The sequence below is a fragment of the Palaemon carinicauda genome, chromosome 4, assembly GCF_036898095.1.
Source record: "Palaemon carinicauda isolate YSFRI2023 chromosome 4, ASM3689809v2, whole genome shotgun sequence".
NCBI lineage: Eukaryota > Metazoa > Arthropoda > Malacostraca > Decapoda > Palaemonidae > Palaemon > Palaemon carinicauda.
In genome coordinates, this window is record NC_090728.1 from 102,475,412 (window position 1) to 102,501,198 (window position 25,787).

The 25,787-nt window shown below is 46.0% G+C and overlaps 1 protein-coding gene across 2 annotated transcripts in view; it reads right to left on the bottom strand.

Annotated features, from left to right (window-relative positions):
* Positions 1–896: 896 nt before the first annotated feature.
* Positions 897–25,787, bottom strand: part of LOC137640085 (heat shock protein 83-like) — a 31,297-nt gene continuing 6,406 nt past the window's right edge. For both annotated transcript variants that reach the window (XM_068372540.1, XM_068372539.1), the window contains exons 2-6: positions 6,735–6,994; positions 3,675–4,077; positions 2,281–3,330; positions 1,677–2,026; positions 897–1,415 (exon numbers count right to left, since the gene is read on the bottom strand). In XM_068372540.1, coding sequence (XP_068228641.1) covers positions 1,280–1,415; positions 1,677–2,026; positions 2,281–3,330; positions 3,675–4,077; positions 6,735–6,994 — 2,199 coding nt within the window. In that variant the 3' untranslated portion in view covers positions 897–1,279. The remainder of the gene's footprint in view (positions 1,416–1,676; positions 2,027–2,280; positions 3,331–3,674; positions 4,078–6,734; positions 6,995–25,787) is intronic.

Sequence of the window (25,787 nt, forward strand, 5' to 3'; positions counted from 1 at the left end):
CATTCGTGACTGGTGCATCAGTGGATTCCTAACACTAAGAACCTGGTTAGGGAATAAGGTTCACTGCAGAACGGACTTTTCATTTCTTGCCACTGATTACAAAACTATGAAACGATCTCTATCAAATAATTTCTTGCGACAAGAACAATACCTCTTCCACTGGGAGGCCTGCCACTCCTTACAGTATTCACATGGTGAATCCACTGAACATCTTTTACCGCAACTAGGACAAACCAAGTACGGATCAACATCTACCCAGCTCATATAAGTACTACAGGGACACCTATCACAGCTGGGGCATGAAGATAGAATTCGGCTTACAGTCATAGCTCACCCACTCGTAATTCACAAATAATGAGTTATGCAAGTGACAGTGAATATTAAAGATAAGCACTAATCGCTACAAGGGCGGGTGCGGATGTCTGCGGATTGTAGAGTTAGTGGGGTACGTTCTCTCAACTTTGCGGCCAAGTGTGTTGTGGGGAAGCATTAAGTGCAGGCGTTTTACGTCGCATGCACAGTGGTTGCTTAGCAACCGGGTATGATGTAATCAAACCAATTTTCTTTGATTTTCTGGTAGTAGAGAAAAAGACTGAGTAACCCATATAAATGACTCTGTAGTTTGTATCCAGGTAGGAATAAACAAATTATGCCAAGAGTCCACATACAATGTTACTTATGATGAATACCATTTGCAGTATGTGTAAGTAAATAACCTTACTCATAAAACTTGCTAAATGACTTTCTCAACCCATTACTGGCTTCAACACTGCTTTACTTTGGAGGACTCGCACTGCATGATTAATATAGATTTGTCAATTACCTTTATCAACATTTTAACACAAAGTTACTTTACTTTCCACAAAAACCTTCTGGACAAATAAATAATAGAAATATAAATATGAAAGTTTTATTAACAAAAAGGAAAAGATTGAATAGTATTGTACACAAAAAGGAATGTTCAGGGGAAGTTAATACAAAAAAAAAAATCACGTTGAACAACATTGTACACAAATAGGAATGTTCAAGGAACGTTTAGTCCAATATGAATCACAGAAAAAACTTCAATTAAAGCAAATATGACATCAACCTTGATGAAGGTTTTGAAACTCAATACTTGTTACTGAACTTGGTTTCTATAAAGAAGGCAAATAGTGATAAAGATGTCACATGAGAGAGGAGTGCATTGGTGATGATTGGAGATTAACACTATTAGGATGTAATGAGATGAGATATGAAATGATATTTCAATTAGGTTGACTAGTGAAAAATGTAGGGATTAGTCTACTTCCTCCATTCGAGAGGCATCTTCATCATCTCCTTCCAGTGGTGGCATCTCCTTCTCAGTGGCACCTTCAGCAGTTTCTTCAACGGTCATGTCATCCTCGTCGATTCCTAGACCAAGCTTGATCATTCTGCAAATAAAAATAACATGATTTAGAAAAACCATAACTAGTTCTATTATACTATTCAAACCAATACATAAAATTGACATTCACTATATGCTGACTTGAAAGTTAAAGCTTCCACAGAGGAAATGTATTCAAAAAACAAACTTTGTTAAAGGATGCAACAAGTTATGTACAAGGCAAACGAGTTATGTACAAGGCAAACGAAAACATTGTAACTGGCCACAGGACAAAGGGATTTTCATCTAATGCATTTAGATTAGTTACCTGTAGATCCTACTGGCAAAGACACCAGGATCTTCAAGGGTGAACCCTGAGGAAAGCAGGGAGCTCTCGAACAGCAACATGACAAGATCCTTGACTGATTTGTCATTTTTGTCAGCATCTGCCTTTTGGCGAAGGGAGTCTATGATGCAGTGGTCTGGGTTGATTTCCAGGTGCTTTTTGGCAGACATGTATCCCATGGTGGAGGTGTCCCTCAGAGCTTGGGCTTTCATGATCCTTTCCATGTTGGCAGTCCAGCCATACTGGGATGTGACGATACAGCAGGGGGAAGTGACGAGCCTGTTGCTGACAACCACCTTCTCTACACGCTTATCCAAGATGTCCTTCATAACCTGTAGTGATATATATTCTATTAGAATGGAGAATACTATCAAGGTTCATAAAATTTTCCAGAGAATGAAGACCTGTAAAGTGAATTGAATTTAGAATAGAAAATCTGCAGTGAAAACTTAAGAGAATGAAGATTGCTAAAACAGAAGCTATCAACTTCATGATAGCTCTAATTCTGACAAATACAAAATCTAATGCAAATATTAAAAAATAAAACTTGAATTGAAAGGGTATACTATCTTTGGGCAACACTCACCTTGCAAAGGTTTTCAAACTTGGTCTTCTGTTCTTCAAACTTCTTTTTCTCTTCCTCATCTTCTGGGAGTTCCAAACCTTCCTTTGTAACGGACACCAACTGCTTACCATCGTACTCCTTCAGCTGTTGCACACAATATTCATCAATGGGTTCAGTCATGTAGATGACCTCGAATCCACGTTTCCTGACCCTCTCAACAAAGGCAGAGTTGTGTACCTGTTCACGAGATTCACCAGTGATGTAATAGATGTGCTTTTGATTCTCCTTCATTCGGGAGACATAGTCCTTCAAGGAACACATCTCATCTCCTGAGGAAGAAGTGTGGTAGCGTAAGAAATCTGCCAATTTCTTTCTGTTTGTGGAATCTTCGTGGATACCCAATTTCAGATTCTTAGAGAAATTCTCATAGAACTTCTTGTAGTTGTCCTTATCCTCAGTGAGTTCATCAAACAGTTCCATGGACTTTTTGACCAAGTTTTTGCGGATAACCTTCAAGATCTTGTTTTGTTGCAGCATTTCACGAGAGATGTTGAGGGGCAGATCTTCCGAATCAACGACACCATTAAAGAAGTTCAAGTATTCGGGAATGAGATCCTCGCAATTTTCCATGATGAAAACTCTTCGTACGTAAAGCTTTATCTTATTCTTCTGCTTACGGTTTTCAAACAGATCGAAAGGAGCCCGACGGGGAAGGAACAACAGGGCACGGAACTCAAGCTGGCCTTCAACACTGAAGTGCCTGACAGCCAGATGATCTTCCCAGTCATTTGTTAGGGATTTGTAGAACTCTCCATATTCTTCTTGAGAAATGTCATCTGGATTTCTGGTCCACAGAGGCTTGGTCTTGTTAAGTTCTTCATCCTCTGTGTACTTCTCCTTGACAGTCTTCTTCTTTTTGCCTTCTTCCTTCTTGTCAGCATCTTCGTCTTCTCCTACATCCTCAATCTTGGGCTTTTCCTCATCCTCTTCCTTCTTTTCTTCTGGCTCCTTCTTTTCTTCTGGCTCCTTCTTTTCTTCTGGCTCCTTCTCTTCTTCATCATCAGATACTTCCTGAAAACATTAAATAAAAAATGTAACTGTAGTAACATCCTCGAGCATTTAACCCAAATAATGTAAGGAACCTATGAAATGGGTAAATATATCAAAGATGAGTGAATTACCAAAGTGGTATGTATATCAAAAGATGAGTGAATTACCAAAATAAGTTTAATTACATCAAAAGATGAGTTAATTACCAAAATAAATGTTAACTACATTAAAAGATGAGTTAATTACCAAAATAATTGGTAACTATATCAAAGATGAGTGATTTTTTCACAGTTAGTATACTACTGTAGAGATTAAAATAAGTTTGAAAAATTTTAATAGTAAATAAATAGGAGAGGATAACATACCTTATCCCTTTCCTTCTCAACCACAAGTTTGATGGGATAGCCAATAAATTGTGAATGTTTCTTCACAATTTCCTTAATGCGACTCTCCTCTAAGTACTCTGTCTGATCTTCCTTCAGGTGGAGTGTGATCTTTGTACCACGGCCGATGGGTTCCCCATGGTCAGCTCCCACAGTGAAGGAGCCTCCTGCTGAGGACTCCCAAATGTACTGTTCATCATCATTATTCTTGGAAATTACGGTGACTTTGTCGGCAATAAGATACGCAGAGTAGAAACCTACACCAAACTGACCAATCATGCAAATGTCAGCACCAGCCTGTAGAGCTTCCATGAAGGCCTTTGTGCCTGACTTGGCGATGGTACCGAGGTTGTTGACCAGGTCAGCCTTGGTCATGCCAATACCACTGTAAAAAAAAAACATTTTAGTTTACTATATCACAATATTGGTAGAAAAATTTTCGCCGACATAATTGAACATAACTGTACTAAGACTAGATGAATCCAATTACTTAACTCAACAGTTTAGAATAACTTAAGATATCTATTTTCATAAAAATTCCATTTATACTGCTTTATTTTCATCAACATGACAAAAGTATTAAAGAAGTTAATTAAATTCCCAACAGGTGGTTCTACTATCCAAATTTTGATATCCCATTTCCTGTAATAATTCTAGTACTTATTTGCAACCTCCAACCATATCTATTTATTTTTTTTTTTTTTTTTTTTGGTCCTGTGACTTCCTATTGGCAAATCTCTTACCTCCACTGCTTCTAAATACTCTCCACCCCCTTTTAAAGGTACAGTACTATTATAGAAGAACATAGGAAAAGCTTTACTAATAGAGAAATTGGGTTATATATAGAAAAAGTCCTTTTTTCAAAAATTGACCTTTATTTTCATCGCAAATAATTAGTTAATAAGATACCCTAATATATCCTATGGTAATGGGGGCCTGGGAACTGGGGGTTTTGGGTGGGGAAAATCATATTGGTAAATCAATAAAGTGTAAAACTAGCCTTTTCTTATCTATACATTATTCTCTGGGACACATAATAAATCCACGAAAAAATAGGCAAGTTTCACGGTAGGCATGGTGTATTGAATAATTTATTAAAAGCTCATTGTGATATCCCTCAAAGGTTAAGTGTCCCAAGTGGAATTCTGGTAAGGATTTATTTGTGATTTACTTTTAGTTTGTGACCTGGGCAAGCCCCATGACCCCCATTTATGGGACTTGCCCTGACTGCTAGGTCTGTGACCTGGGAAGGAGGGCCCGAGTACTTGGCCCCGCCCCCAAGTCTGTGACCTGGGAACTGTTAGGTTAGGTGAGTTTGTCAAATTCTGTAGCCGTTTACAACTCTCAATAGTGTTAAATACCGTTTTGTCCTGTTTACGCACACTCAAAGTCCCAGATTCCCACTTGTGTACGTTGGGAAGGGAGGAGTCCATATCAAGAACGGCCTAAGTGCAGAGGAAATACTGTTAAGGTCAAATTCGGTGAAAGCACACTTCTCACTGTAGGAAAAGTTATTTTTCCTAGAAACGTTGTCCCGTGTTCTATAATTTTCATCTTTTTAATACTAGCTCCTCCTACAACTATGTAACATTTGATTAGTATTAAAGAAAGATGTTTGTATTATTAGCATCTAAAACTGGTGGCAATTTCACTTATGGAAGATATAAAATGTTTACAGGTATTTTGATTGGTTTTAGTATATTGTTAATTGTCAGGAAGTACAAGTTTTTCCAAGTTTTATGGACAGATTAAACTAGGAGATATGTCTGTAAAACCCATTTTAGGAGTGAAACTAGTTAGAAAAGAAAGGGCTGAGACTTAGTCTTAGGCAAAAGATACAGCAGTCTAAGGGGACACTCCTCTGGTAGGAAAGAATACTGCTCCTAGGTTGGGTTTGTACTCGTGTTAATTTCCTTCTTAAATTGCAGTTAACATATACGGATTTCTCCCAATTACTTGTAGCAGTATAGTTCAGAGTACCAATAAATACACCACAACCACACTTCACAAAAAGAGGACTAAGGACTTTTCAGATTTAGCAATTCAAAGTAAGAATGGACAGTGATTATGGTTTTATTGTAAGTAACTTATATATATTTTCAACTTGTGCCCATCACTTTCGTACAATAAATGGGGATTAACCCATATAATATGTAAATTAACATCACATGCATGTTTATAAGAAATGGGGTCCATCAAACATTAAAAATCAAATTTGTTCACGTTTTAAAAAGTTACTTGAAAAAAAAAAAGGCTTAGTGCATGTTACTTTTATACGAAAAGTACTAATAGTGTATAGAACATGCCCATCTCGACAACAATATACATGGTACTCTGCCAACACAGTATTAAACAATTTATACGGATAAGAGGATCTTCCGTTCATGCACCCAGAGGTGGTACCATGTAGAATGTTGGGACAATCATTAACAGAACAATTGACAGTTAATATTTTGGACATATAAAAGGACCTGCACAAGAGTGGAATTTTATCTTTCTTTTTTTAAGTTTTCTGTTATTCAGGTCCGTTGCCACTTTTCATGAGCTGAGTGGTCATAGTATGAAGAGATATTACTCATCAGAAAGAGTGATCTTGTAACTTCCATTTCGTTAAAAAACACCAATAAAGGGAGAGGTCCTCATTCTTTCTACAAATTTTCTTGCAGTCCAGGTCTATCCCAACAAAATACAAGGGCTCCAAATAATATGCAGAAAATACCAGTGGTCATAAATCAGATATATAAGTATAAACAGACAGATATCAATAACTGGTGATCCCCAGCCTGGGGTTCGAGTACCACTCAATCTAGTTCCTTATTAGTTTTTGGGAAGCCTTTAAGTCCATCTGCCGAGTCATCAGCAGCCATTGCCTGGCCCTCCTTGGTCATAGCTTGGGTGGAGAGGGGACTTTGGCACTGATCATATCTATACAGTATAAGGTCAGTCTCTAGGGCATTTTCCTGCTTGGTAAGGCAATGTCACTGTCCCCTACCATTCATGAGAAACCTTTAAACCTTTATTACATCATGACTCATGGCTTACCTGTCAATAATGGTGAGGGTCCTGTCGTCCTTATCTGGGATGATCTTGATGTACAGATCTTTCCCAGAATCGAGTTTAGAAGGATCCGTGAGGGACTCGTAGCGGACCTTATCCAAGGCATCAGAGGAGTTGGAGATCAATTCTCTGAGGAAGATTTCCTTGTTGCTGTAGAAAGTGTTGATGATCAGGGACATCAACTGAGCAATTTCCGCCTGGAAGGCGAAGGTCTCGACCTCCTCAGTTATTGGTTCTTCAGGCATCTGGAAAAAATTAAGTTTAGTATACCTATAATGTACAGGCTGAAGAAACAGAAACAATAATGTGTGGCATGCAAAAAACTCAAGTCCTTATCCCACAGACCCAACACTTTACAGTAGTCATAAAATGGTACAACAGGTTTATCAAAGCCTGTCGAGAAGCAAGTAGATACTGACTCCTGTGCTAACTAACCCAGAGTAAACACAAATACCAAAAAACTTTCCTTACTGGGAGAAAGGTCCCATTATTAGTGGATAGTAGTATACTTTCTTCGCAAAAAACACTTCAGTGGAAATTTGCATCGAAAATATAATGACAAACAATTTGTATATTTTAATAAAAAAACAATAGTCTTCCAAACAAAAGATGAAATAGTCAATTGGGCAAAAGTAGTTCGTTGGAACTGCGTAAAGTTTCCAATTACGGTACTTGTCAAATCGAATTAGTTTATAGGGAAGTTGTTCTCTATTTTGGTCTGAAATACGATACAAGCTAGTTTCAAGATTTATAATACATGACTTAGTGTTACCTTGACAGGAGTGTAGCTGGATAGAAAACCAACTTAGGGTTAAGACTCAAGTCTTAGGGTAGGCAAAATATTTGAGTTTAAGGAGGGGTGGGTAGACCACTGGTAGGTAAGGATAGCTCCTACTTTAGGTTGGGCGAGGAACAGTTTTTAAAGTATCGTCTTTCAGATAACTTATATTTTAAACCAGGTCTGTCCCAACAAACTACAAAGCTCAATAAAAAAAATAAAATAAAATTGCAACCCTACAATCATCATCATCATTTCCTACACCTCGGTTAGATTTCGCCAATCTTCTCTATCTTGAGCTTTCAATTCAATACTTCTCCACTCATTCCCTCCCACTTCACAGGTCTCAGCCATGTTGGCCTGATTCTTTCAACTTTTCTAATGCCTTGTGGAGCCCAGTTAAAAGTTTAGTGAACTAATCTCTCTTGGGGAGTGCGAAGAGTATGCCCAACACATCTCCATCTACCACTCGCCATGATCTCATCCACATATGGTAATCGAATAATCTCTCTTATAGTTTAATTTCTAATCCTGTCCTATCATCTAACTCGCAATATTCTTCTGAGGGCTTTGATTTTTATTTGCAATTTCAGGCAATTTGATTACCTAATTTTACCTAAGCCAGCCATTGCCTGATTTACATTTTTCAATCTTTCACTATACTCCAATTCTAATGACCCTCTATTGGAGATACTTAACGGATTTTGAGCGAAGCGAAAAATCTATTTTTGGGTGAGATAGCCATGACGTCCTGATGAAAGGTTCCTTCAGTAGCTTCCTGAGGGTATATAGGACTACAGTAGATATTCCCAGAAAATTAAACTAAAGGTTTCACAGAATTCTAACTTCTAGCGCGAGTACCCATAAGGTTACCCTTTAGGATATCGCATAATAACAGGGGACGTATGCTTGACACACCACATAGCTATCTGCACCCCACATAGCGTTTACGCTTCGAGGGGGAAGTGTGGCAAGTATAGGAGGAGCCGTTACAAAACTCTCCTCCTGCGTTACTGTTACGGTACCTAGCGACGTAAACAAATGGCCGCCATCTTGATTGACGTCACATCCACACGCTTCATTCCTTCCGGCGTATCTGTCAGCCTCCATGATACAATAAGAAAGGGAGGGGCCTGACAGGCCGAGTAGAGAACGAGGGCGGGTCCATCAGGACGTCCTGGCTATCTCACCCAAAAATGACAAATTCGAAGATAATTTGTATTTTTTCTAACCATACAAACCTTAGCTATTTACATTGGGTTTACCTTTTAGCGCAGCTGAAATGACGAGCCAATAGTTTTAACGAGGGTTAATTACCCCCGCGCTAGTTAGCAGGGGGTAGGGGAAGGGTAGCTTCCTCCCCCCCACCCCCCCCCCACACCCACACACACACACAACGGTGACTTGCTTCACTTCACTTAGAGGTAGGACTTAACTTGGGGGTCAGGGATGGTGGGCACATATGTGTATATAGCTAAGGTTTGTATGGTTAGGAAAAATACAAATTATCTTCGAATTTGTCATTTGTAGGGATGTAGCAATACCCCTGACATCATGGGCCCGAGGGCGACGTGACGGAGGAGGGTCAGGATTCAAGGCATGATGGATAACCCTTCGAATCCAAGCTGAGAGGGTGTTTCTGGTAACCCTCCTCTTAGTCCTGCCTGTGCTCACAAACAAAGCTCGCACTTGAGGACGGACTACAGCCGTTCTCTTCAAGTAGTGCCTCAGACACCTCACTGGACATAGTAGCAGTTGGTCTGGGTCGCTTGTTACAGAACGGAGACTCGCGATCCTGAAAGAGTCGAAGCGAGGATCCGGCACTCCAGGATTCTGAGTCTTGGCAACAAACTCAGGGACGAACCTGAACGTTACCTCCCCCCATCCCCTTGAATGGGCGATGTAGTACGAGAGACCATAAAGTTCACTAACCCACTTGGCCGAAGCCAAAGCGAGTAGGAAAGCCGTCTTCCAAGACAGGTGGCGATCAGAGGCCTGGCGTAATGGTTCGAAGGGAGGTCTCATAAGAGACCTGAGGACTCGAACCACGTTCCAAAGAGGTCTCGCTTCCGACTGGGGGCAGGTAAGCTCATAGCTACGTATGAGTAGAGAGAGTTCTAGCGATGAAGAAATATCCACGCCCTTCAGTCTGAAGGCCAAGCCTAAGGCTGAGCGATAGCCTTTCACTGCCGAGACAGAAAGGCGCATTTCTTCCCGCAGATAAACGAGGAAGTCCGCTATTGCTGGAATAGTGGCATCGAGTGGAGAGATACCCCTTCCACGACACCAGCCACAAAAGACTCTCCACTTTGCTTGGTAGACTCCCTCAGAGGACCTTCGCAGGTGCCGAGACATTCTCTCCGCAACCTGTTGCGAAAAGCCTCTCTCCGCAAGGAGACGCTGGATAGTTTCCAGGCGTGAAGCCGAAGCGAGGCTACGGCCCTGTGAGGGACGCCGGAGTGGGGTTGTCTGAGAAGCTCGTGTCGTGGAGGAAGCTCCCTCGGGAGCTCCGTCAGGAGCTGCAGAAGGTCCGGAAACCATTCCGCGTGATGCCATAGCGGGGCTACCAGAGTCATCGAACAGTTGACCGATAGTCTGGTCCTGTTGAGCACCCTTCTCATCAGACAGAACGGTGGGAAGGCGTACACGTCGATGTTGTCCCACCGTTGCTGGAAAGCATCTTGCCAGAGCGCCTTGGGGTCCTGGACTGGGGAGCAGTACAGGGACAGCTTGAAGTTCAAAGCTGTCGGGAACAAGTCCACAGTCGGGGAACCCCACAAAGTCAGGACTTTGTTGGCTATCTGAGGATCCAAAGACCACTCAGTACTCACTATCTGCGAGGCCCTGCTCAGACTGTCGGCGAGCACATTCCTCTTGCCAGGAATGAAGCGAGCTGATAGTGTTATCGAGTGGATTTCGGTCCACCTCAGTGTCTCTACTGCAAGATGGGATAGCTGCTGCGAAAGTGCCTCCCTGCTTGTTGATATAAGCCACTACCGTGGTGTTGTCGCTCATCATCACCACGGAGTGACCCGCCAGGGACCGTTGGAACTGCTGAAGAGCCAGAAAGACGGCCATCAATTCTAGCAGGTTGATGTATAGGCACTTTTCTGATTCTGACCAAATGCCTGAGGCCCTCTGGTTCAGAACGTGCGCCCCCCACCCTTCTTTTGACGCGTCCGAAAACAGCGTCAATTCCGGGGGGGAGGACGAGAAGACTCGCTCCCTTCCGCAGGTTCTCGTCGACCAGCCACCATCACAAGTCCGTCTGTTCCAGAGAACCCATTGGGATCAGAATGTCCTCCTTGATTCCACCGGGACTTGAGCCGCCATTGAAGGGATCTCATCCTGAGGCGGCTGTTTGGACCAGACGAGCCAGGGAGGATAGGTGACCTAAGAGACGCAACCACGATTGGGCGGGGAGTTCCTCTCGCCTTAGGAAGGGTTCCGCCACCCTCCTCAGCCTTGCTATCCGGTCGTCTGATGGAAAGGCTTTGTGGAGATTGGTGTCTATTAGCATGCCTAGATAAACCAGTCGTTGGGACAGCTGCAGAGAGGACTTCTCAAGGTTTACCACGATCCCCAGATCCTGGCAAAGATCCAGAAGCCTGTCTCGGTGTCGAAGAAGGGTCGACTCCCAGTATGCTAGGATCAGCCAATCGTCCACATAACGAAGGAGACGAATGCCGTTCCTGTGCGCCCAAGATGAAATCAGGGTGAACACCTGAGGAGCTGTGGAGAGACCGAAACACAGCACCATGAACTGGTAGATCTTGTCGTCTAGGCAAAATCTCAGGGACTTCCTGGAAGACGGATGGATTGGGATCTGGAAGTACGCGTCCTTTAGATCCAGTGTGCACATGAAGTCTTGTGGTCTCACAGCAAGTCTGACCGTGTCTGCTGTCTCCATGCTGCAAACCCGTTCAGAGCCGAGAGGTCGATGACAGGTCTCCAGCCTCCAGTAGCCTTCTTTACAAGAAAGAGTCGACTGAAGAAGCCTGGGGAGCCGTCGACGACCTCCTGGAGAGCACCCTTCTCGAGCATGGTCTCGACTTCGGCCTGAAGGGCCAGCCCCTTTGCCAATCCCGTGGCATAGGAGCTCAACGACACTGGATTCGCTGTCAGGGGTCGAGATGTTGTGAACGGGACGCGATAGCCTTGGCCGATCACTGAGACCGTCCAAGCATCGGCCCCGTGTTGCTGCCACCTGCGGACGCAACGCTGAAGGCATCCCCCCACAGGTGGACACGCAGGGGGACTGCCACCCCTAGGGCTTGCGGCTGCCACCCCAAGGAGTCTTGCCTCCCCTGGAGGACTTACCGCCCCTCTTGACCTTGGCTGGAAAGCGCTGGGGCTTAGACACCACCTTCTTAACTGTCGGTGCCTGCTTTGGAGCCTTACGAGGCTGCTGCTGCTGTTGCGGCGGAGCTGGAGGCTTATAGGGCCGAGCTGTAAGGGCCCTATGGAGGAGGGAGTCCGTGCTGGATTTCCTCCACCTCTCAGCCGTTCGCTCCATGTCTTGAGGCTCAAACAGGTTTTCCCCCAGAAGGGAAGCATGTCGGAGCCTACACACATCCACGGCGGGGACCTTCGGATGGAATCTCTCGGACACAGCATCGCGACGCTTCAACACCGAGTTGGCCCACAGGGTGGTAACCTGGTGCGCCAAAAACTCGATGGAGCGGGCGTCCGAGAGCAAGAAGGTCTCCAGGGCCTTCCCATTGGTCTCCTTGGACAAGTCCTCCGAGCGCAATAGGATGCCCAGAGATCCTAGCCAAAAGTCCAGCCACGAAGTGGCCTGCATGGCACACTTAGCGACCTTCTCGTGGCTAAGGATCTCTGCCGCCGAGAATGACACCTGCCGGGCAGAGAGCTTCTCAAGGGGAACTCCCTTCGCCAGCTCCTCCACAGAGTGATAGAGAGGAAGAGCGAGACTGGACTCGCCCAGAATCTCGAAATACCTCCTCTGCTGAAGAGGAGGAGGAGGGATGAGCTTGTTCCCGGCAGAGGAACGACTGGAGGAGGCAAGAATCGCAAGCTGAGCGTTGGCCCTAGCTCTGGCACTCTTCAGACCCCGAGACCAGGGCAGAGCCGCACTGGACTTAATGGCCTTCCAAACGTCAAACACTTCATCTAAGATAGTGTCTTTGCCTTCACGGGGGGCGATGACTGGATCCATAAGCCCGTTAAGTTGCCTTATCAGGCTTAGGACCTGCCAGAAGGCATGTTCGGATTCCTGCTGATCTCCTCCCTGCGGGCTGGCAGCTAAGTCTCCTGTCCCAGGGATCTCTTCCTGGGGTGAAGCGTGGACGTTCCCCCGGGGAGCCGTGGGTTCCTGGCGAATCCTCGAAGATGATTTCGGGACGGTCTTGGAGTCCTTGGATTCCCTCCTGGGAGGGATACAGGATCCCAAAAAATTGGTTCGAGAAGCCCCTTCCTCACGAGACGATTCTCCTCCATGAAGCAAAGTCTCCTCCCTTGGTGCCGAGGGGAAGACTACCGCTTCACTGGACTCACCCGAGGACGGAAAGGCCTCGTCCACGGGAGAAGGAGAAAGCACTCAAGCAGAAGGGGGCTTTGCGACAGACCTCTTGGGAACCAAATTCGCCCTGGGGGAAGTCACCACGAAGTCCACTCCTCTCTTTCTCTTCAGCGTAGGAGAGACAGCCGTTGGTTTGTTACCCTGGTCGGCGAGTGCTGGCTTCATAACCCTCAATAACGCCCGTGCCAGAGGACCAAACCAAGTCTGTTGCTCCAAGGACACAGAGTCCGAAATCCTCGCTAAAGGGAAAGCGATCGGGCGATCCTTTGTAGTGGACACCACAGTACCTGCCTGAAAAGGAGGTGGGGAAGAATGATGCACTAACCTCTCCTCAGTATTATCCTTGTCCTGCACTACAATCCTGTGTTTGGGTGGAGGCGATCCCGAGCGTTGTCTAGGAACACGCGTTCCTGCTGCTACCACTGGCTGCGAAATTCGCTGCGAACGATGGTCGCGCGAGGGCGAGCGGTCACGGGAGCGAGTGTACAGGTGAATGAGCGCATATCCGAGTCGGCGAACGAAAGCGTTGGCGAGGAAACGTGCTGCCGCGTGGGTGAGGAAGATTGCTGGCGATGTAGATCAACAAGCGATCAGTGGTGAGCTGGCGAGCGCTGACGCGCAGGTGGGCGATGGCGCGTTGTCGCATGGTGACGCGTTGGCGAGCGATAGCGCGCAGCACGCGCAGGTGATTGATCGCGCGATGGCGAACCATGTCCCTTCAGAACCTCTGGTCGACGAAGCGTTGGAGAACGCGTGCGCGCAGGTTGTAAATCACGCGGGCGGTCCGGAGATCGCCGATAAACAGGTGATCGCTGATGAATAGGCGATACTAAAATCGCCTGTGCACGCTGGTGAGCAGGTGAACGCTGGCGAGCAGGTGATCGCTGGCGCGTAGGTGATCGTTGACGTGTAGAACGCTGATGAATAGGCGATACTAAAATCGCCTGTGCACGCTGGCGAGCAGGTGAACGCTGGCGAGCAGGTGATCGCTGGCTAGCAGGAGGGCAACGCGTGAGATCCTGTGAAGGAACAGGTGGCGTGACGCGTTCACGAACAGGAACAGGAAGATCGTAGGCGCGTGGGCGAACATGTGCTTTTGACACACGCGCTGGAGAACGCGAACGTTGTTGCGTAGACACAGGATGAGAGAGCTCAGGAGACTAATGGCGCGCAGGGAGTTCAACAGGAACTGCAGGATGGTCAGAGACCACAGGGCGATGATCCTCAAAAGAGCGCTGACGAAGAGGGCGAACATCAGGAGCGCGCCGGCGAACAGGTGAGCGCTGACGAGTAGGAGAGCATTGACGAGCAGGAGAGCGCCGACGATCAGGAGTGTGCTCGTCGGAGAGCGCTGACGAGCAGGAGAGCGCCTGTGCGCTAGCACTGCACGTGGAAGGGAAGAATCCCTTTGCCCCGAAGGGACCGTTGCCCGTCGGGTGACTAGTTCCCCAGAAGGTGAAGATCTAGCAGGAGTTGGAGAACGGTCTGCAGAGGTGTCCAAAGGAGCAGGAGCTGTAGGCTGAGTACGACGAGGAGAGTCCCCTTCGGAGGAAGATGATCCAAAAAGGCGCCTCTTAACCCCCATATAAGGGGAAGGGAGGCCCTTGCGACGCAGCGGACGGTGAGCCTTACGGCGGAGGCGGCCACGGGGAAGATCATCAGGACCATCAGTCTTCCGAAGGGGAGTCTCAGTCAAAGCACTTCCCTTAGAAGGAAGCTGAACAGTAGGACTCACTTCCCCCTTCGAAGGATGTACGGAAGGGGGAGGAGAGCCATCAGCACCATCATCCTCAACTGCACCTGCAGAGGATTGCCCAGCCACGTCAGAGGCCTCTGCCACCACAACGTCGACGATAGACAAGAGGGTCTACCTCTGCTACCGCCGGCGACTGCTTAACGGCGGCCCCCAACGAGACAAGGTCAATCAAGGCGACCCTGGAGGGCAAGCCCTTAAGCACCAGGGAAGCCCAAATCTGTAAGAGATCATCATTAGACAAGGAGTTATCAATGGCCTCCCCCGGAGGAGGAGGGGGAACCGCCCCGCTTTGGGAGGCGACGCCCTCTCCCCCCGCCCAAGGTCGGGAAACAGAACTAGGGCCTGCGCTACCACTCGGCCGACTCTCCTTAGGAGTCAGTCGAGGGGGAGCTTCGGAGGAGGTTTGGGCGGCGAAAGAAGAATCCCGAGAACCTACCTCCTTCAAGGCAACCCCCGAAGGAGAACGGTCTCTCTTGGACTTCTTACGCCGGCGGCCAAACCTCTCCCACTGGTAGGCAGACCACTCCCTACACTCACAACACATGCTTTCCTGGTCACACCGTCGGTCCCGACACTGAGGGCAAAGGGTGTGAGGGTCCGTATCTAAGGCCGACATAAAGGTCCCACAAGGGCGGCCGGCAACACCAGGGCACGTACGCATTGTAATATAATAATAACGAAAGTCAACTTCAAACCAACACACAAGCTGTAGAAAAGAAAAAGCAGAAAAAAGATTAAAGGCTGTCAACGAGGACGATGTCTGTTCACCGCCGAGCCAAAAGTGAAGTGATGCAAGTCACCGGTGTGGGGGGGAAGGGTAGCTAACTAGCGCGGGGGTAATTAACCCTCGTTAAAACTATTGGCTCGTCATTTCAGCTGCGCTTAAAGGTAAACCCAATGTAAATAGCGTGGTTTGTATTTCGGTTACGGAACAACTAGATTTTTCGCTTTGCTCAAAATCCGTTTTTTGGGCTCAAGCCATGACGTCCTGATGGAAGTGTACCAGAGAATTAGTCTATCGTGGATTTTCCCCGTTTCCCTTCGACTTCAAACAATATTCCTTTGGTCTAATGACCTTAGAGACCGTGACATGTCACTACCAATGGCATAAACTATGACATGGCTTCCTGCCCCCCTGGCAGGGAAGTCCTGTTTGGATGAAAGAAACATCTTGAAGTATCCTGATGAAGAAAAACTCACCTGTAGACGAGGATCTTGTCGGTCTCGCAGACAGATCAGGAAAGTTAAGTACTTGTGTTGGAACAAATATTTCACTTTTCTTAGGTGAGCATATCTCAGACAGGAGCCATATTATAACATGAATTATAATAAAGGTAAAAATAGGGGAGATAAAACTCTGTAACAGTAGTGTATTTCATATAGTAGGGAGAAATAAGACGCATATGGTAGCGAAATTTCTATTTTATTCAAGAAAATATTCGCGATAATATGAAATAAGGTAAATAATCTACAGTAAAATTGTTGATTAACAGACATAGACTAAGGACTACATAAGACAAGGGTGTGGAATCTGAAAAGGAAGAACTTGCCATTACACACATGAGTTCCAGGGGAACTAAAAGTCTTTCAAAGTCACAATACACTTCATGTCCAAATAAACATGTGGCACACGTGTTCAAGTCTATGTTACTTCACCTTTTAGAAGGACAGTCTCTCGTGACACTAAGTGGCACTCCACTTAAAATCACTATGTATCGCACTAGGGTCAACACAGGCACCCGTTGAGTTAGTCCCCCGAAATAACTCAGTCCTACGCAGCAGGTTTCAATACACTACCTGCGGCTGCCACGAATCTCTTGACTTCGTGCACCTGCTTCGCGTAGTGTTTGAAAAACACTCTTGAGGATTTCCAGCCTGTGAAAGATCGAAGGCTTTCGAAATACATTCCTTGAAAGAAATTTAAGGAAGAGAGCGACTTTCCTGGGATCATGACCTGCGGGTGTACTGTCAGGATCCGCTCTGCGAATAAAGTAGGTGATCTTCGCCCTTACAGTAGTTGTATAAGTGACAAATCGCTGCCCGACGTTTCTCCTTTAAAGAATTGTCCACCGCCAAAGTCTGAAGTTCTTCAGAGATAGACCTTTAGACTCTCCACTGGGCATAGAGAGACATCTTCCTTCAGAGGGCAGATTCTCCATGGGCCCCACCTCTTAGTAGGGAGTTCATTCTTAGAGAGAAACGTTGGGTCAGGGAAGAAGGTAAGTTCCCCTGTTTCGGCGAACTGTATCTGGCCCTCTTCTCTGGATAAAGCCACTATTTCACTGACTCGGGCTCCCCAGGCGAGAGCAAAAAGGAAAATCACTTTTTGAGTCAAGTCTTTCAGAGGGCAAGATTCATTGTCCAGGCTAGGGGCAAAATGGAGCACCTTATCCAGAGACCAGGAGATGGGTATCGGTGGGGGTGCAGGACGGAGTCTAGCACATGCCTTCGGAAGTTTGTTAAAGATTTCGTTGGACAGGTCTATCTGGAAGGTGTACAGTAGTGGTCTTGTCAAGGCCGATTTACAAGTGGAAATCGTATTGGCTGCTAAGCCTTGTCCGTGAAGGTGAACGAAGAGGGACATACAGAAATCTATGGAGATTTCCGTAGGATTCCTTGCCTTGACGGAGGACACCCACTTCTTCCAGGATGACTCATATTGCCTTCTGGTAGACTTTGTTTTGTATTCCTCTAGGAAGTCTAAACATTTCTTAGAGATTCCGAACCTTTTCTTCACAGCTAGGGAGAGAAAATCATGAGATGAAGGTCTCGGGTTTTCTTTGATGAAGCGAAGACAGTCGACTTCTGAACCTGCTGGGAGAGAACTGGGTCCGGCAGAGGGATCAGCTTAGGCTGTAGATCCAGGACTAGAGGGAACCAGTTGCTCCGGGGCCACTTGGGAGCCACTAGGGCTGCTGTTCCCTTGAAGGTTCTCAGTTTGGAGAGGACTTTCAGCAGAAGGTTGGGTGGAGGGAACAGGTAAATCTTGGACCATCTGTTCCAGTCCAGGGACATGGCGTCCACCGCTTCCGCTTTGGGGTCCTCGTATGGGGCCACATACAGAGGAAGTTGGTTGTTGTCACTCGTCGCGAAGAGGTCGACCTGCAGTTCCGGGACTTGACGGGAGATGAAGGAGAATGAGTTTGTGTCTAGGGACCATTCCGACTCTATGGGGCTTGTCCTCGATAGAGCGTCTGCCGTCACATTGCGGAATCCTTGTAGGTGAACTGCTGAGAAGTGCCATCTCTTCCTGTCTGCTAGGCGGAAGATGGGTAACAGCACCTGGTTGAGTTGGGGCGATCGTGAGCCCTGACGGTTGAGACATCTGACCACAACGGCGCTGTCCAGAGTGAGACGGATGTGGATCGAAGGACGAGGGGACAGTTTCTTCAGAGTCAGAAGAACCGCCATGGCCTCCAAGATGTTGATGTGAAATGTCTTGAATAGGGGAGACCATGTTCCTTGAACTTTTTGCTGGTGGGAGTGACCTCCCCATCCTTCTAGCGAGGCATCCGTGTGGATGATGACCGACGGAGGTGGTGGTTGAAGAGCAACTGATCTTTTCAGGTTCTTTGCCTCCGACCACAGCTTGAGGAATGAGCGAAGCCTAGTTGGCAGAGGTCTCTTGAGATCTCTTCGAGCGATGGACGAGTTTTGTCTCCAGACTCCCGATGCATCTTTCAGCTGTGCTCGTAGCACTCTGTCACTGAGGCGAACTGGAGGGAGCCGAGCACTCGTTCCTGTTGTCATCTTGAAATACGTTTGGATTTTAGAAGTCTCTTGACAGATTCGACTATTTCCTTCCTTTTCTTCAGAGGGATGGAAAGACGGCGTGACTGAAGGTTCCAATGGATTCCCAGCCATTGAAACTTCTGAGCTGGAGACAGTCAAGACTTTTTGGTGTTGATTTTGAAACCCAGATGTTCCAGGAACTAGGTCACCTTTCTGCAGGCACGCGAGCATTCTTCTGACGATGTCGCCCAGGCCAACCAATCGTCTAGGTAAGCCATCACCTGGACGCCTTGAAGGCGTAGCTGTTGGACGATCGTGTCTGCGAGCTTCGTGAAGATTCTTGGGGCCACGTTGAGTCCGAAGGGCATAGCCCTGAAGGCGTATCGTCTTCTTTGAAGCCTGAATCCTAGGTAGGAGGAAGCCTGGTGATTCACTGGAATGTGCCAGTAGGCGTCCGCCAGGTCTATTGAGACCGTGTAAGCCTTGTGAGGCAGTAGGGCTCTTATCTGTTGAAGAGTCAGCATCTTGAATTTGTTGTTCCCAATGAACTTGTTGAGAGGGGACAAGTCCAGAATGACTCTGAGTTTGTCCGAGTCTTTCTTGGGAACACAGAACAGTCTTCCCTGGAACCTGGTGGACTTTACCCTCTTGATCACCTTCTTGTACGTTCTAGGACATATTCTTCCAGGATGGGGGTTGAGGGTTGGAAGAATTGGTGGAAGATTGGAGGTGCTTTTATCCAGCTCCACCCTAGTCCCTTCTTGACGATGCTGTGGGCCCAAGGATCGAAGGTCCAACGATACTGGAAGAGACGGAGTCTTCCTCCCACCAGAAGCACTTCATTGCTTCTGGTTTCCCGAGGGTCTACCACCTCGGCCGCCTGCTCCCCTTCCTCCTCTCCCTCTGGATGGACCTCGAGATTGATTGATTGATTTAAAGTTTTCAGGCATCCTGACATCTGAGGTCATTGACGCCGGTAACATTTAATTTATGTATACAAAAATAAAAAATAAAATAAAAAATAAGAGTATTCCATTAAAATCATAAAAGTTAAATATTTTTCAGAAGACCTGCTTCTGAAATAAATCTAAAAATGCCACTTGCATGGTAGGACACATCATTTCCAAGAATCTTGGCAAGGATGAACCTGCCACCCTCACCTCGAGCCTCAAACAAATATCTATTCCGCAAGTTGTTATAATTGGGGCATTCGGTCAACAAATGCCTTACTGTTAGAGGTACTAAACAGTCGTCACAATACGGTTGGTGTTGGCCCTTCAGCAGAAACTCGTGTGTCAACCGAGTGTGACCAATACGGAGACGACAAAGAGACGTCTCCCATTTTCGGGGCATCATATTATACCTCCAAGGAGATATGTCATTTGTTATCTCTCGCATTTTATTGCCATCTTGACTATCCCATTGCTGTTGCCATTTATTGCAAACCAATTTCTTGATGTCAGGTAAGAAATCATTACAGGGAATGGGATACCTTCTTGGCAGCAACTCGGATGCAGCCTCCTTAGCCAGTGAATCTGCCTTCTCATTCCCAGACACACCTACATGTGCTGGAACCCAACAAAATTGAACTGTTATACCTCTCCGTCCAATAATGAAAAGCCATTCTAAAATCTTTAAAACTAGAGGGTTATTAGAATTAAAAACTTCCATAGCTTAAAGGACACTCCTTGCCTCACTAAAAATTGTAAAATTACCCTCCTCCAACGCTTTTTTCTCAATAGCGGTTAATATGCCATACAGTTCGGCAGTAAATATGGAAGCAGTCAGAGGAAGTGCACCTCTACAATTAAAACCATTACTATGTACTCCAAATCCAACGCCAGCATCAGATTTGGAGCCATCAGTATAGATAAAAGTTGATCCTCTATGTTCTTTAACATGTTCATTAAAGAGAGACCTGGCTTCTAGGTCTGACATATTCTTCTTATCTCCAATAAAATATTTACAAAAAGATATCTCTGGTAACTTCCATGGAGGCGTTGATGATACCTTGAATGGAAGTACTGTATATTACGTATTACTGTAGCCATGGGTCCCAAGAATGTTGCCGAAGGAAAGAAGAAGACGACGATGCTCTCGATGGAGACGAAACTTGAAATCGTAAAAAAGTACGAGTCTGGCATGCGTTTAAGTGCGATCGCCAAGGAGTATGGCCGGAATCCATCTACGATAGGCACCATCCTGAAGCAGAAGGCGGCCATCAAAGCAGCGACACCTTCTAAGGGCGTCACTATTTTCTCTAACAAGAGAACCCACGTGCATGACGAGATGGAGAGGCTGCTTCTTGTGTGGATCAAGAACAAAGAGATCTCAGGAGACACCATCACCGAGACTACAACTTGCCAGAAGGCCTCCGCCATTTTCGGTGATCTCGTGCGTTCTCAGGCCGAAGAAGGGGCAGGAGAAGGAACATCCCAGCAGGAACCCCCAGAGTTCAAGGCTTCTCGTGGGTGGTTCGAGAAATTCAAGAAAAGGACTGGCATTCATTCAGTGGTACAGCATGGGGAGGCAGCCAGCTCGGACACGAAGGCCGCCGAAGCCTTTGTTAAAACGTTCGACGAGTTGACTCTGCAGGAAGGCTACAGTTCGCAGCAAGTTTTCAATTGCGACGAAACTGGACTTTTTTGGAAGAAAATGCCTCGTCGGACGTTCATCACGGCGGAGGAGAAGAGGCTACCCGGACATAAGCCTATGAAGGACAGGCTTACCCTTGCTTTTTGTGCAAACGCCAGTGGGGACTGCAAGATAAAGCCCCTGCTGGTGTACCATTCAGAAAATCCCCGAGCCTTCAAAGCCCACAAAGTCATCAAGGAGAACCTTCCCGTGATGTGGAGGGCAAATGCTAAAGCCTGGGTAACGAGGCAACTTTTCATTGATTGGGTGAATGTCTGCTTCGGTCCGACTGTCCGAAAATATTTGGAAGAAAAGCGCCTCCCTATGAAATGTCTGCTGGTGTTGGACAATGCTCCAGCTCACCCTCCTGGCCTCGAGGAATATCTTCTGGCCGAGTATTCCTTCATAAAGGTCCTGTATCTACCACCTAACACCACCCCTCTCCTCCAGCCCATGGACCAGCAAGTTATTTCAAATTTTAAAAAATTGTACACGAAGCATCTCTTCCAGAGATGTTTCCAAGTCACAGAGAGTACAAACCTCACTCTGCGTGAATTTTGGAAAGATCACTTGAACATCGTGATATGCCTCAAACTCATCGATCTCGCTTGGCAGGAAGTTTCGAGGCGTACCCTGAACTCATCTTGGAGGAAGCTGTGGTCTGATGCTGTCTCTGCACGAGACTTCGAGGGGTTCGGGAAGCCTGGAGGCGAAGCCGAGATCGTTGACGATCCTGAACCAATTCAGCAGTCTGAGGTGGCTGACATCGTACATCTTGGTACGTCCATGGGGCTGGAAGTTAGCGTGGAGGATATAGATGAACTTATCGAGGAGCACCACGAGGAGTTGACGACGGACGACCTGAAGGAGTTGGAGACGATGCAAGTGAGTGATGTTCAAGAGCAGTTCTCTAACGGTGATGAGGAGGATTTTACACCTTTGAAAACGGCACACATTAAGGAAATTCTCGCATGTTTCCATAAAATGGCAGACTACGTCGAAAAGGAACATCCAGAAAAAGTTTATACCAACCGTGCGCTTCAATACTGCAATGACGTTTGCCTAACGCATTTTAGAAATGTGTTGAAAAGTAGGCAGAAACAAGCTTCAATGGATAGTTTCTTATTAAAGAGGCCAGCGGTATTAGTAGGCCAAGACGAAGGTGAAAGTGAAGAAAAGAGGAAGGGATGAAGAATTAGAAGGTGAAAGTAAAGAAAAGAAACAGAAAAAAGAAAGTGATGAAGAAGTAGAAGAGATTTAGAAAATATGAAAAACGTAAAGTTATAAAAAAGCAAAAAAAAAAATTCAATTTTAAGTTTTATGTTACCGTTAAGTGTTAAAGTAATTTTTTCTTTCATTTTATAGTTTTCCATAAGTAATGTTAAGTGTTAATTATTTCTGCCATTTTTTTATTTCGTAAAGTTTAAGTGTTAATGTGTTAAGTGTGTAAAATATTTTGATTATAAAATAAATTTTTGAATATACTTACCCGGTGAATATATAATAGATGACGTCTCCGACGGCTCGACAGAATTCAAAAACTCGCGAGCGATCGCCATGAAGGTAGCGGGTGTGCCCACCAGCGCCGACTATCGGCCAGATACCGCATATACATGTAAACAGCTCCAGTTCTTCTCATCCCGCTGGGTCTCTATCGGGGAGGAAGGGGGGGGCCTTTAATTTATATATTCACCGGGTAAGTATATTCAAAAATTTATTTTATAATCAAAATACCATTTTTAAATATTAAACTTAGCCGGTGAATATATAATAGCTGATTCACACCCATGGTGGTGGGTAGAGACCAGTATTAATACAGTTTACGGCGTATATGCTTAGAGTTTTTGACAGTTATATCATAACAAAACCCAAATAAATATAGGTACCTGGTAAGGAAGCTGACTCTAACGATTACTCTGCCTTGTTAGTCCGCTTTCCTCACGAAGCCCAGCCATCCTCTTAGGATGCTGAAAGACTCCCAGGAGCTGAAGTATCCAGGGCGACAACCCATACAACAGGACCTCATCAAAACCCTTAATCTGGGCGCTCTCAAGAAATGACATTTAACCACCCGCCAAATCAAAAAGGATGCGAAAGGCTTCTTAGCCTTCCGTACAACCCAATTAAAAACATTTCAAGAGAAGATTAAAAGGATATTGGAATTAAGGGAATGTAGTGGTAGAACCCTTACCCACTACTGCACTCGCTGCAACGAATGGACCCAGTGTGTAGCAGTCCTCATAAAGAGTCTGGACATCTTTTAAGTAAAATGACGCGAATACCGACTTGCTTCTCCAAACGGTCGCGTCCATAATACTTCGCAGAGATCTGTTTTGCTTAAAGGCCACGGAAGTTGCTATAGCTCTTACTTCGTGTGTCTTAACCTTAAGCAAGCAATGATCTTTTTCACTCAAGTGAGAATGAGCCTCTCGGATTAAAAATCTAATAAAACATGACAAAGCATTCTTTGACATAGGCAATGAAGGCTTCTTAACTGAGCACCACAAGGCCTCAGATCCACCTCGTAAGGATTTAGTCCGAGCTAAATAAAACTTTAGAGCTCTAACTGGACACAGCACTCTTTCAAGCTCGTTGCCTACGATCTCTGACAGGCAAGGTATATCAAATGACTTAGGCCAAGGATGAGAAGGCAGTTCATTTTTGGCCAAGAAAACCAAACTGAAGTGAACATGTGGCTTTATCTGTAGAAAAGCCAATGTTCCTACTGAAGGCATGGATCTCACTGACCCTTTTAGCCGAAGCCAAGCACACTAAGAAAAGCGTCTTGAGGGTGAGATCCTTCAGGGAGGCTGAATGTAATGGCTCAAACCTGTCGGACATTAGGAACCTTAGGACCACGTCTAAGTTCCATCCAGGAGTTGCCATACGACGCTCCTTAGAGGTCTCGAAGGACTTAAGGAGATCTTGGAGATCTTTATTATTGGACAGATCTAAGCCTCTATGTCTGAACACAGACGCCAACATGCTCCTGTAGCCCTTAATAGTGGGCACTGAGAGGGAGCGAACATTTCTCAGATGTAGGAGAAAGTCTGCAATTTGGGCTACAGAAGTACTGGAAGAGGAAATGGATGATGACTTGCACCAGTCTCTAAAGACTTCCCACTTCGACTGATAGACCTTGATGGTAGATGCTCTCCTAGCTCTCGCAATCGCTCTGGCTGCCTCCTTCGAAAATCCTCGAGCTCTTGAGAGTCTTTCGATAGTCTGAAGGCAGTCAGACGAAGCGCGGGGAGGCTTTGATGCAGACTCCTTACGTGGGGCTGCCGTAAGAGATCCATCCTTAAAGGTAGACTCTTTGGAACGTCTACCAGCCATTAAAGTACCTCTGTGACCCACTCTCTCGCGGGCCAGAGTGGAGCAACCAATGCCAACCTGGTCCCTTCGTGAGAGGTGAACTTCTGCAGCACCTTGTCTAGGATCTTGAAAGGTGGAAAGGCATAAACGTCCAGGTGAGACCAGTCCAGCAGGAAAGCGTCTATGTGAGCTGCCTCTGGATCTGGAACTGGAAAGCAGTAAGTCGAGAGCCTCTTTGTCAGAGAGAGTAGCAAAAAGATCTATGGTGGGTAGACCCCATGTCATCCATAGCTTCTCGCACACAGTCTTATGCAACGTCCACTCCATGGAGATGACTTGTCCTCTCTGCTGAAGCCGTCCGCCAAGACATTCATTTCTGCACAAATCTTGCCAAAGGAGAGATGTTACTGCCTTAAATGGAGTTCCTTCTGATCCGTGGATCAAAGAACCGAGCCTTCCAGACTGTCCAGTGGAGCTCCCTAACCCAAATCCGCTGCATCTGAAAACAACACATGGTTTGGGTTCTTGATCGCAAGAGAGACCTTCTCGAAGTCTGATGTTGCTGTCCCACCAAGTCAGACATGTCTAGACTGAGTTGGAGATTGGGAAAGAGATACTCACTAAGCCCTTCTCCTTGTTCCAATGTTTTAGGTGAAATAGGAAAGGGCATAGGTTGAGTCTCCCCAGAGAGATAAACTACTCCAGCGATGAAAGAGTTCCCACGAGGCTAGTCCAAACTCTTACAGAGCAACTGTTTTTCTCTTGCAAGTGAAGGACTTTTAACAGAGCTTGTTCCATTCTTGCGGGAGACGAAAAGGGCCGAAAAATCAGACACTGTATCTCCATTCCCAAAAAAAGAATAGTCTGGGATGGGATACTGTAAGTTACGACTTCTCTACGTTCACTATGAGACCTAGCTCCTTGGTTAGGTCTAATGTCCATTAGAGGCACTCCAGACAGCGATATAATGACGACGCCCTGATTAGCCAGTCGTCAAAATAAAGGGAGGCTCTGAATCCTCAAAAAATGTAGAAAGCTTGCTACATTTTGCAAGGGCCTTGTAAAAACAAGAGGAGCAGGAATGAGGTCGGAGTACAGTGCTCGACAGTGGTACATTACTTTCCCGTCCACAAACCTCAGATGTAGTTGAAAGTTTGGATGAATCGGGATGTGGAAGTATGCATCCTGAAGGTCGAGAGAGACCATCCAGTCGCCTTCCCATAATGCTGACAAGACAGCTTGGTAGTCTTCATCGTGAAGTTTGTCTTGACAATGAACACA